Below are 12747 nucleotides of genomic sequence, written 5' to 3' on the forward strand. Positions count from 1 at the left end.
TCCAGTCAGCTCCTGCAGTCTGGACCATAAACCTCTCAGAGAGAAAGACCTCCATCCTCCTGGAAGTGCTGAGACTCCAACCAGAGAAGAAACCAGTGGAGCTGACAGGCTGCTCTCAGGAAGAGAGTGAAGTGAGGAGTTTCCTGCAGTGTCTGCCTTATATCTCACAGCTCAGGTACAGTATTGTTTTATTTAACATTATTATTTAATACAGTTTTTTTTTTTACATATGTCTGATATTTCATTGGTTTCTCTGTCTCTCAGCTGTGCTCCAGGGTTCTTCCAGAGTGTCTGTTCCTCCTTATCAGTGAGATCCAGAGAGGAGGTCCACCAGCTGGTGTCTCTGCTGCAGCTCCTGGACTTCAACCTGCTGCTAACAGGAGAGTTACGCAGGAAAACCTGCAGATCTGTGAGCAGAGTTCTGCAACTGTGTGAATCTAAAGTGGATCTGGTCCTCAAAGCCAACAAGATGTCTGCCAGTGGAGCGTCTGTCCTCTTTAGATCTACAACACACCTCCACAGTCTCAGGCAGGAACCTCCTTTTCACCACTAACCTGCAGTCGTGTTGAACCATCAGTTCTTGATCGTATTAAGATTCTGGGTCTGTTCCCATTTCCATTTCACCACGGCCCGTCTGATCCGCTCCGAGGATTTGGTCGCAAAGGAAGAAACAATTATCAGACACTAAACACTTATAACTTATTTATTTCATTTTGGAATTCCAAAAAGGGAGACAGCACTTACGAACTTATCCATCGACCTCATGTAGCCTATTACCCCCCGAAGTGTCTTTTGCACGGTTTTAAGCTATGGTGTCTTCGTACAACCCCAAACATATCTTTTTAACAACACCTCAAGAATCCCAGGGGGTTGGCATTCAGTCTCCAGCACACATGTGCTTTCTGAAGCTGTAAGTAATAGCCCTGGTCTGTTTCTAGGACTTAACTAAGATAACACTGAGAACCGTGAGAAAGTTTTCAAACTATAAACTATTCTGCAAAATCCCTCATAAATAACTCTCATACTGGTCTGGACCTGGAGCTTTACTGGAGCTTGAATGAAGTCATTGTTTTTCAAATAGTCTGCAAAACTCCCCATCCCAAGTGACTGTTTAATGATTAAAATTCGGGTAACTTTAAAAATACAGTACACTATTATCATAAAAACGACTATATATTCTACATAACAATCTCCATCATGTCTGTCTTTCTGATTTCAGACTTTCCAGCAGCGTGGCCTTGTTCCTGTCTCTGTGGGTGAGAAGAGGCAGGGTGGCCTCTCCTCTGGTTCTTGAAGAGCTTTCTGTGGTCTCCACCAAGTTTCAGCCTTCACAGAGAGTCTTTCTGAAGCTCTGCAGCAGTTTGGCGTCTCTGCTGAGGTTCTGGACCGTCGGCCGGTTGAACCTGACTGAGTCCTGCCTCCCTGCTCAGAGTCTCCTCAGTCTGCTGCTTCATGATGCTCCTCTCACTGTCAGGTAAAGGTCTCTCCTCGCCTCCATCAGCTGAACTCATTTATCTTCATTAAAGATTTAATCTGTGAACTCCTCAGACTGGGTGAGGAGAGTCTCCAGCAGCTGGTGGTCCTCCTCCATGAGGTCCAGGACCAGGAGTTGACATTGTCCTCCCTGAATAAGCTTGGTGGAGACCTGAGCTCCTGCCGGCTGAGCTGGGAGGTCCTTCACTATCTGCTGCAGCAGCCGTCAGCTCAGACCATCACAGTGAACCTGAAGAAGAACCGCTTACAGGACAGAGCTGCACAGCTGCTGCCCTTCCTGCACAGGCTGCTGCTTCAGAGGTGGAGGTTTAGTCTTCTTCTCATAAATAGTTGGTCTGATCTTCCATCAGCAGCCTCTGGTTCCTGTAACTAAACAAAGTGTCTCTCCTCTGCCTGCTTTCAGGCCCAGCCCCAGCTTTGTGAGGACGTCCATCAGAGAGATCCACATAGGTCGCAGCAGTCACATGATCCCCGGTCTGCTGAGGTCACTGGGTCATGTGATCAACCTGAGCTGCACGGAGCTGGACTCAGAGGACGCTGCTGCTCTGCTCTTCATCCTCAGACACAGTGATGGAGTTAAGCTGAGGCTGCTGTGGAGCTCCATCCCTGCAGAGGGAACACAGTCCATCCTCAGGATGCTGCGCTCAGTTTCTGATCTCAGGTCAGATATTAGAGCTCCTTCCCCTGATAAAATGTTCCCTCCTGTTCTTTAACTGGTTGGTTCTCTTCTCTGTTCCCACCAGCGTGGACAGGAAGCAGCTGCTGAGCTTCATCCACTGCTGCGCTGCCTCTGACAGCCAGCAGGAGGCGTCGGACCTGCTGAGGACTCTGCAGCACAGCTTGGACCTGTCCCTCTCCTCCTGCGTGGAGGTACCAGAGGAGGATGAGCCTGAGCCTCTGAGGGTGACGGCTGACGACTGCAGGGCCGTCTCCAGCGTCCTGAGACACAGCAGCAGGGACACACAGCTCCACCTGAGGGACTGTGAGGTGGAGGACAGCGGGCTGGACCTGCTGTTTCCTGTCCTGGACAGGGTCCGTCTCAGGTGAGGAAGAGCGCCGCTGAAGATGAAGCAGAAGCTTCTTCACTTTGATGATCTTTGCTCTGTTCCTCCTGTTCAGAGTCAGTAAGACGGTCCTGGTCCAGCTGCTGTCCCTGCTTCCTGTGGACAGTGAGAGGGACACAGTGAGACGGGCCGTGTCCCTGTGCAGAGCCCTGGGAGGAGAACTGGATCTGAGTCACGTCCCGCTGGATCAGAGGCTCTGTGGATCTCTGGTCCTGATGCTGGACCACTCTGAGGGTCTAACAGAGCTGGACCTCAGTCACTGCCAGCTGACAGACCAGCTGCTGCTCCAAGTCATCGCACATCTGCACAAAGTCCAGGTCCTGGAGTAAGTGTCCTAGACCGTCCCCTCTGTGGGAGACAAACACTTCCTCGGTTCTGATCCAAAGGGGAGCAGCTGGTCATCTGGACCCTGCTGCTGTTCTCTGTGGTTCTGAATGCTTGCTTGTTCCCAGTAGAACTGGACATAATGCAGAATGTTGTGTTTGTGTTCCAGTCTGAGTCACAATCAGATCACCGATGCTTCCACTGCTCTGTTACTCCAGCTGGTCTCCATCAACCCCTCCATTGGTCCTGTGAGGTGAGCAAACATTCATTAGTATATCTTGAAATATTTAGTTGGCCAAGGTTTACATTTTTTTCAAAATTGAAATCTTGGCTAATAGGCCACGCCCACCTAGAGCATTTATTACCACACTGAGCCACTAACGACTGTTTTTGATGGACCCACACTAAGGTTTTTCTGTTCAGACACCTTTGCAACATAAACTTATCATTATAGCTCTCCTGACGTTTAGTGTTTTGAAACAATAAAAATTTCAACTGGGTTATTCCTATCATAGATACCCCGAGTCAATGTTTTAGCTAGCAAGCAGTAATAGCTAAACACCCATGTGATGTAAAATCATCCAAATTGTATCTGTAACCAAGGACTCACTAATTATTACCCAAAAATGTGCTATATCTGATTAATACACCCACCCTAGAGGCAGACACTGATAATAATTTATTAATTATAATAAATATTTATGTACAGACCTCTCAACTTTTATCAAAAGTTAAGAGTGAGATTATGCTAATTTGGGGGCGGGGCTTGTTTGGGGGCGTGGCTAACCTGACCCTGGAAGAGCCGGTGGAGTCATCTCCATCTCATTTTTATCCCACCAGACAATGAAGTAGACATGTATTACTTTTGTTAAAAAGAGAAAGAGACGTATTAATACTTTATTGTTCTGTTAATGGATTAAGACATAAAAAAATACACAATTGTTCAAATAATACTGAATAAAATTAAGTAGTTTTAAGTTATTGACTGAATTATTACACTGTTACACATTCATCTATGGGTTGTTTATCATTGTAAATCTATAACCTGATTGGTGAATCAGGCTAAGTTTCATCAAGCCTTTATGATCCCCTCAGCAGCAACACTGAAGCACACAGAGGTTCACGCTGCGTCTTTACACACGATCCAGCTGCTGATGTCTCCCTCTTTTCAGCTCAATTCACTTCTAGACTGTTACAGTTTATAACATTCTCATCACCTTTCACAGCGACAGGTTTCTCAGTCAGTCGCCGCGCTGATCAGACGAATTTCTATTGCTCTCGTCAGTACGCTCTGGGCGGTGAGGTGGGGGGATTTTACCCCCGTGCGCTGCGTGCGACGGATAAAGAATGGGGAAATGCATAATTACTGTAAAGGGCTCCTATAAAGGGAACAGGGGTACTGACAGGTCTGAGATGATGCCCCTGATGTTACAAGTTCTTTAAAATGACCCTTAAAAGTGCGCACCCGAATTAAAGCGCGAGGCAGCACGCCCACCGAAGCGCCACTGATTCTATGTTGTTAAAAAAAAAACATGAAATACAGCTACAGCTCTTCTATTGACTTTAACTGGCACACGTTGCTACCGATGTGAGGGAATTAAACGTAGTGATTCACGTTGTGAATGGTTAATGGTGATAAAAGCACCTGCTCCGAGGGAAAGGAGGGGGGAGAGGAGCAAGCGCTGAGGCACAGAAATACGGTGCATGTAGTTAAAAAATGCAGAATTAATAAAAACGAAACTTATAAACAGACTAAGTGGCTTTTTAAACTGCATCTGGTTAGCAGAACTGTTTTATTATCCAAGGTGCAGCCATGACTGGTTCTGAATGAACTGGTAATCTGGCAGCAGCTCTCCCCCCGCCCCCTCCCCGCCTGTGTACGCGGTACAGGACCGTACCGGCTCATTTTCACCACTGTTAAGACTAAAATTATTCATAACTCTGATCACTCTTCCTGCTGCTCTGTTAACACGAACTGCAGCAGGAATTACTGATGGCCACAAGCTGTGAAAGAAGCCGAAACATCTCAGCAGAAGGCGGAGTTTTGTGGTCCGCAGCCCAGATGGGCTTTGTGATTTTTATGCGTGAGAAATTCCATGTTTGCGTGTGAAATGTCATGTGTTGCGTGTGAGCGTGTGAAGTTAGTGAAATGCATGTGTCACACGGTCAATGCGTGAGAGTTGAGAGCTATGTTTATGTTGCTGTATTTAGGCTGTTGTACCATTCTGTAAAGAAACTTCTTAAACTCTGCAGTTTCAGTTTTACTTTCGGTTGTTCAGAGACAGGTTCCAGTTTTTTTCTGATCCAAAGATGATGTTTGGAGATCTAAAGTATCCTGGAACAACAGTCTGCTGAAGATGAACTCTGGTACCTGATCTCCATCATCTCTCTCAGAGGAATCCTGGCTGACCTCCCAGCAGCTCAAGCAATGTTGTCATGTCCGAATGAGTCACATCTGCTCTGATTTGTTCTGTTTCTAGACTCTTCAGCAACAACATCTTCAACAAAACTCCTTACAAGGTCAACAGGAAGTTTGAAGTCTGGTGAAGCAGCTTTCAGTCAGCTGGTCATGTGACCAACAGGAAGTGCCTTTCTCCTGGTTTATCAAGAACTTCTCTCAGGATCATCAAATAGTCGTATTGGTTGAAAACACTGTGAGGGGGTCAGCAGTCTATTTGATCTGTTTTTCTTCTAGTTTCAATATTTCAGTCCAGAAATCTCAAAAGAAACCATGCAGTAACTGAAGGATCAGGGAAAAAAAACAGTTTGGTACTTTAACTGGGCCTAACTGTGTGGAAATGGAAACATTGGGAATCATTTTAGTTCAGATTTAATGTCATGAAAGAGGTGGTGGTCATTTTCTCTGCTGCTTCTTCCTTAAGTTTAGATTACATTTTCTGAAATGTTACACAAATAAAATTATGCTTTACTGTAAACTGCAGAGAAACTTAATTTTCCATTGCCTCCATTAGAGGCTTTGTTTAAACCAGTTGACAGCTGGATGTTCCACTAAACACTGATCTCACAGCAGTTTTCTGTAACATCCATCCTTGTATCTGGAGGTAAAGAGCTGTTTAACATATTGCTCTCTCTCTCTTTCTCTTAGTTTATTTTCTGAAGAAATACATTTGGATTTTGTTTGTTCTAAAGAAATTTTAATTCAGCCCTAAATCTCAACAAAAAATGTTCACCATTAATATTTTTTCTGCTTATTTTAGTGGGGTATTTAACACCATATTTTATGTTCTAACTTTAAGCTTCCTTTGAATTTAAAGTACTTTATTGGGACTTCCTTCCTGTTAATGGGGAGTTTTTCTTTCCACTGTCGCTTTATGCATGCTCAGTATGAGGGATTGCTGCAAAGTCATGGACAATGCAGACGACTCTCCCTGTGGCTCTACGCTTCTCCAGGAGTGAATGCTGCTTGTCGGGACTTTGATGCAATCAACTGGATCCCTTATATAGGAAATTTTTTTTTACCAATCTGTATAATCCGATGGATTTTGACTTTGCAAAGTGCATTGAGATGACATGTTTCATGAATTGGCGCTATATAAATAAAATTGAGTTCATTTTAATTTACTTGGGGAGGTATATCAAGGTTCTGTACTGTGGGGCTTATTTTTAATTCAGTCCTCAAAGAAACAACAGGGTAATTTAGATGTACCTGATTTGTTGATTGAGGGTTTTTTTTTGAGTTTCTAATAAAATGTAAGTTTTTGGGTGCTTAATGAGCCAATAAAGATTTTAATAATGCTCTTTGTTTTTTTGTTGTTTTTTTTGTATTCAGTCAACTGTATACAGATATTTTATATACACCTACACCTTTATTTTAATACTCTATGAAGGTTATCTTATTGTTTTCAGATTAACAAAAAAACTTTGTAACAGGTTCTGATTTTTTTATACTTTCAAAACAAGAATATTGACAATTATCCTCCAATATTATTAAGCTTAAATAACATTTTAGCATAAATAGAAACATCTTAAGTTATTTGTAGCACAGCAGCTAGCTTTTTTGCAGCGTCCTTTTGAAATGGTAGATTGCGCCATTCAGAGGCTAATTGTGTTTAAAATAAACAAAAACAAACCATTAATTTTACTAGGCTTGTTGTTTTTCCTTCAGCTGCTGAGCTCAGCTGCTTCTGGTGACAATATTTTTGGTAGCACTGGTATTATATTTTGAAAGAACAAACAAGAGGTGTATTTATTCTAGGTCATCTAGCTTTATATTAGCTGCAGTTACCACTTACGAGGGGACAGCAACACCGTGATACTACCCGATTTGTACTGGTAGCACTATTCATATGAACTCCTTTGCTTATGCACAAACAAAGCAACTTCCAGGTCGCCAATGAATGAACTTTATTAGTTTAAAAAAGAATAGAAAAACTTTGGTGGGGCAGTGATTGATGCACACGACCCTTGTATGGAGGCATTGGCCCTTGACGTGGCTGACGCAGGGTTGACTCTGACCTGTTGTCCTTTACCGCATGTCTCTCCCCCTCTCTCATACCCCTGTTCCTTTCAGCCTACTGTACAAAAAATGTGCCACTAGTGCTGTAAAAACCTCAAAAACACGTGTTCAGTAGAACACTGAACGATGTGTTGTGATAGCTGTTTAGGTTTTGGAGCAAAAAATTATAATAAAAAGTGTGAAAATCAGTTTCATATTCAGTAAGTTATGTAAGGGATAATATCCGACGAACTGTCTGTTCGTCGGATAACAGACTGTCTGTCTGTTTGGCCCCCCCTAGGGCCAAAACAAGATTTTTCAGAGCAGGCGGGCGTAACGCGACCCTCCAGGGCGTACGGCCCCAATGCCAAGGGGCGGCGGGCGGAGGCCCCTTATAAATTGCCGAGCGTGCCAGCCGGAGGCCGCGCGGAGCCCCGCCGCCATCCCGCTGCCGCGCTCAGCCCCCCAAATTGGAGCCCCTCTCCGCTCGCAGCGATGGCTCCATCCACAGTGTGGCGCCCGTGGGAAGGGTCGCGGGGCGTACGGCCTGTACGGCCGTGTTGCGGGGAGGGCCGTACGGCCTACGGTGGGCAGGAGGGGAAAACCGGGAAAGGTTCACGCATTGGTAGAGCCCGCCCGTCCATTGGAGTGGCGCGTTTTGGGAGGGGCCAGGCAGCCGAAACGTGGACCGGCCGTACAGGGCCCATACGTTTCATTGCCTCTGGCGTCCGGCCTTCGGCGCCACCGACCTGTCAGAGAGGGGATGCCACCTGTCGCGGCGGCGGGCAGGTGGCAAAAAAAAAGTGTCTGTGCCTATGGTATGGCTGAGTAGAGCTACTCCTGTTGATTTCCTATCCAACCCATGCTGGAGACAGCACTAAAAAAATGCCACTTATTATAATATAATAAGACTCCTAATGTGAAATTAGAAAAAGAACTTTCAATCTCCCACCTCCAGGCTGGGGGGGTCTCAGTCAGAGACCTCTCCCCCAAGAAAGTACCTCTTGCTGAGTCAGAGTGCTTGACTGGAGCCCCCCCTTCTGGAAGTCTGCCTTACCATAGGCACCAGCCACCATACCATAAGCACCAGCCACCATATCATAGGCACCAGCCACCATACCATAGGCACCAGCCACCATACCATAAGTCCCACCTGCCTTACCATAGGCACCAAGCACTCAAAAAATTGCACTTATTATAATATAATGTTAAAATAATTATTAAAACCGTTTGCAAATATAGCTTTCAGACTCTTAACGTTAAATTTAAAAAAAAAACTTTCAATCTCCCACTTCCAGGCTGGGGGGGGGTCTCAGTCACATACCTCTCCCCAGGAAGAGTCCCTCTCACTTGGTAAGAGTGCTGGAATGATGCCCCCCTGCTGGAGCTCTGACAGACATTAGGCAACATCTCTAAATGTTTGGTAGGGCAGGTTACAGTTTGTAACAGTGGTGGCCAAATGCTGAACTTCATAAAACAATGTTTTATTTATTCAATACAAACTCATTAAAAATTGGCTTATATGCCAAAGTTGCACCCACACTGAACCAAAGACACACTTAAAATGGGATTGTTTCAAATTTCTAACATCCCTTTTGCTGAGTCAATCCCACGATATGTACAGTTTATATATACATCAATCCCATGATATGTACACTTTATATGTACGTCCCTCCCACCAGTGATGGGCAGTAGCACCGCCACATGTAGCGAAGCTATTAGTTAAACTACATCTTCCAGTAGCTTGACCGTAGCGTCGCTGCTTTATGAATCAAGTAACTTTCCTGTAGTGACGTTATTTTTTTGATCAGGTAGCGACGTAGCGTCCACAAATGCTACAAAATCCAGGACATAACTAAGAAATGAAACCAGGTTTGCTATTTTGAAACAACATTCAGATCTGAGTTGTTGGTTGGACATGTTCATGCGCGAGCTTTTACTTTGCCTCTCCTGTCTGTATCTATCGAAACATGCGCATGCGTACGGCAGTGGAACTTATGGCAAGCCGATTAGGCAAATTATTGTCCGTAGAATAACGCACAGTTCCAACCCGTATTTTACGTGAGCGCGCGTTTTTTACGTCACCGCGCGTTCCAGCCAGAACGCGCGGTGACGTAAAAAATGCGCGCTTGCATAAAATACGTGCAGTGGCGTTAATAACGTTTGGTGGTGTTTTTTGCATATTATATTATCAGGAGGTTGTCTTTTATGTGTTCAGCCACTAGATTTAAAGGTGTTTTACCCAATTAGAACACTGCAGCACCAGACACAACCAGGAGGTCCCTGATCGTTGGGGAAAGGCAGAAAGAAGATGCACCTTCCTTTCTGATCCTGTCTAAATCCTGCTTAGTTCAATAATAAAGTCTGATATTACACAAAACTCACTCTGCTTGTTCTCCCTACTTATGCCCTTGGTGCAGAAGATAAATTAAATCTTTAACAGAAATGTTATTATTAATTCTGAAAATATTATCATGTGAATATAAATACAAAGCATACAGAAAATGCAGCTTTATTAAGTGACCTGGTTTATTTTATTTAGCTTTTAATTTATTTTCAACATTTAGTCAACAAGCAGAGTGAGAACACTACACAGTACCTTTAATAGCATACCGCGAGCGAGCTATTTTTAGAAACGTAACATCACGATGACATCACATCACGTGGTACGCAGTAGGGCAAACTTGCATAGTCCGCCGCTGTTTCGCTGTAAAAGAGACGTGCGTTACCCTTGGTTTTACTCGTAAAACGACTGCTTTTTCCAAATCTAAAACCATGGTTTTTAAACATTGTTGCTATGGAACGTGCAACAGTGACTCGAGGTACGCTGATCGGCCGCATATGAAGGATGTTTTCTTCAAAACTGCCAAGGAGAAATGTGTGCGCTGGGTACACCGGTGCGGTCGGCCTACACAACATTTCAACCTGGAAAAAGTTACCAAATTCACCTACATATGTAGCAAGCATTTTGTTGGAGGAAAGGGCCCAACCGAAGAACATCCTGACCCAATTCCAGCGACATCAAGTAGTGAACAGGTAAGAGTATTTTGGTGGCCGACATGTTAATAATGAAGCGCCTGCTACCATGATAGCATATAGGCTATCATGGTAGCAGGCGCTAACATGATAGCCTGCTACCAGGATAGCTTACTCAAAAACATTTCAAATAAGACAAACATTAAACATATACCGATTCCTGGATGGTGATTACAAACAAAAAAACGGCCGACGACGCCATGAGCGCCGCGAAGGAAAACAAAACAAAGCTAACCGTTTGATCAACTCAGCCCATTATCCGGTCTTTTTAAGCCCTCGACACTCAAGCCATCGTTTGAGCTGAAGGTTGGTGTGTTCTTCGACAGTTCGACCAGTAATCTGTGTGCCTGGGACATCGTCTTGCGAAAGTTTAATGGCTATAAAGTCGGTCATATCGCTGTTTCTGTTGCGCGTGTAATAGCTGGTTGCTACGGCCGTTCTCTACCTGTATGCCCTACCTAAGTGGCAAAAGGGGCGTTGCTCTTGAGACGGTGACGTCACGTGCACGCTACGCTATTTGGTACTAATAACAGTAGTTTGTTTCATAGAGTACTGGGTACTGTACTAGGCAAATAACCTTTTTGTTTTATTTCTCGCAGTAATTACTTTAGTTTGTATTTTATTATGCTGCTCGTAAAGCAATGTCTACATTGTGTTAGGTCCTTGGCTGATCTTTAATAAATGTTTTAACCAGTGTATCAGACTCATTTTCGGTTGGTACAACGTTAAGTAGCTTCTAATGTAGTTAAGCTACTTTTAACACATTTTTGTAACTTAGCTTGCTATATTTCTATAGGTGGTAGCTTTTGTGTAGTGAAGCTTAAGTTATTGTTGAGTAACTGATAGCTTAGCTCACTACACTGGACAAGTAGCTTGCCCAACACTGCCTCCCACGATATGTACACTTTATATGTACGTCAATCCCACGATATGTACACTTTATATGTACGTCCCTCCCACGATATGTACACTTTATATGTACGTGACCTATCATGATATGTACATTTTTCAACTAAAAAAAATGCCACTTTTTAAAAAATAATGTTCAAATTATTATTAAAACTGTTTCCAAATTTGCCTTCCAGAGTCCTATTAAGAAATTAGAAAAAAAATTCAAAGTCTCAGATATATATTTATTTTGATGTTGTAAATGAAAATCTGATGGCTGAGGTGGGATTTGAACCCTGCTCCTCTAGGTGGAGGGCAATGTGTACATTTAGGACCTCAAGAAAAATGCCAGTTTTTAAAAGATTATGTTAAAATTATTATTAAATCTGTTTCCAAATTTTCCTTCCAGAGTCCTATTAAGAAATTAGAAAAATATTTGTTTCGATCGTCTCGATTTACTCTTTCGTTTGGTACCAAGTTTGTTACCCTACGTTGCTCCTATGCCGAAAAGTGGCACAAAACACTGCTTTCTAGGCTGCTCCAATTAAGGCCTCTTTAAGGTGAAAAAACTAGCTGCTGGCAGACAAAAAAAGAGCTACATGGGCTCGAGTGGGCACAAAAATCACAGACGGCGGCAATGTATATTACTTCTGTATATATATCCTTTTTACTTTTTTTTACTGTATTCTTATTTTTTGTCTGCACCATCAACACCAAGTCCTAACTGGTTACATCCATCTTTACAGATGGATGTAACCAGTTAGGAGTGCTCCAATCCAAGCAAGCCAGAATACCACTGAAATAAAGATCAAATTATTATGCAAAACACATCCATTATCCTGACATTTCTTGTAATCAAGGTCTTAAGAATCTTGAACTTATAAGACTACTTCAGTGATAACAATTTTCTTTTTTTGTCAATATATTCAATTGTTCATGATGTCTTCTTCTCCCAAAACATTTTCTTCTTTTCCTGCTGCCTCTCCAGAGTGGTGTCTGAGCTTTGTGCTGCCCTGTTACTGGCCTGGTACAGGTGGGCGGTCGTTGGAAGCCCCTGTAGGCAGGGGGTTCTGACCCAAATAAATCTTCAACACACACAGAGTGGACTATTTGTGGTTTCAAGAACCAGAGAGTTTTATTTTGACCCTTAATCTGGCTAGGGTGCTCTATTCCTGGGCAAAGAAGCTCCATGGAACAGCCCCTGGTCCTGCTGGACTCAACTGGTTTATGCCTCCAAGACAGTCTGTAACTAAAAGACAATCTTTATATGTCAAATTTTGCAAGTTACCTGTGAATCCCGGTGGTTGGTGTTCGAGTCCCAAAAAATCCTTTGAGTCTCCAACCTGCAGTGGAATTAACCGAAACCCATGATTGACATCACAGCAAAAAGCAAAATATTAACACAACATAATTTAGTCTGTGCACAGAATTTATCCAATTTTTTTTTAGTTCTTAATTAATTCTTTCCACCGTACCCTGGGACTA

The 12747-nt window shown here is 43.5% G+C and overlaps 1 protein-coding gene across 1 annotated transcript; it reads left to right on the forward strand.

Moving 5' to 3' along the window:
- The first annotated feature begins 809 nt into the window (after positions 1-809).
- LOC118557955 lies at positions 810-6245 on the forward strand. The gene is made up of 9 exons (XM_036128482.1): positions 810-910; positions 1220-1474; positions 1549-1794; positions 1898-2155; positions 2238-2537; positions 2614-2883; positions 3052-3135; positions 5206-5249; positions 5363-6245. Exons 1-9 carry the CDS (start codon positions 810-812, stop codon positions 5455-5457), a joined length of 1653 nt encoding a protein of 550 aa, XP_035984375.1. The 3' UTR covers positions 5458-6245.
- Positions 6246-12747: the final 6502 nt, after the last annotated feature.

Source organism: Fundulus heteroclitus, chromosome 24, assembly GCF_011125445.2.
Source record: "Fundulus heteroclitus isolate FHET01 chromosome 24, MU-UCD_Fhet_4.1, whole genome shotgun sequence".
NCBI classification, from domain to species: Eukaryota; Metazoa; Chordata; class Actinopteri; order Cyprinodontiformes; family Fundulidae; genus Fundulus; species Fundulus heteroclitus.

Excerpts from the sequence above, each read along its gene's own strand:
- LOC118557955 (XM_036128482.1), top strand. The coding sequence starts at position 810 with ATGGTGTCTTCGTACAACCCCAAACATATCTTTTTAACAACACCTCAA. Across the intron at positions 2,156-2,237 it reads CGCTCAGTTTCTGATCTCAG|CGTGGACAGGAAGCAGCTGC; the intron begins GTCAGATATTAG and ends TGTTCCCACCAG. Across the intron at positions 5,250-5,362 it reads TCTGCTGAAGATGAACTCTG|ACTCTTCAGCAACAACATCT; the intron begins GTACCTGATCTC and ends TTCTGTTTCTAG.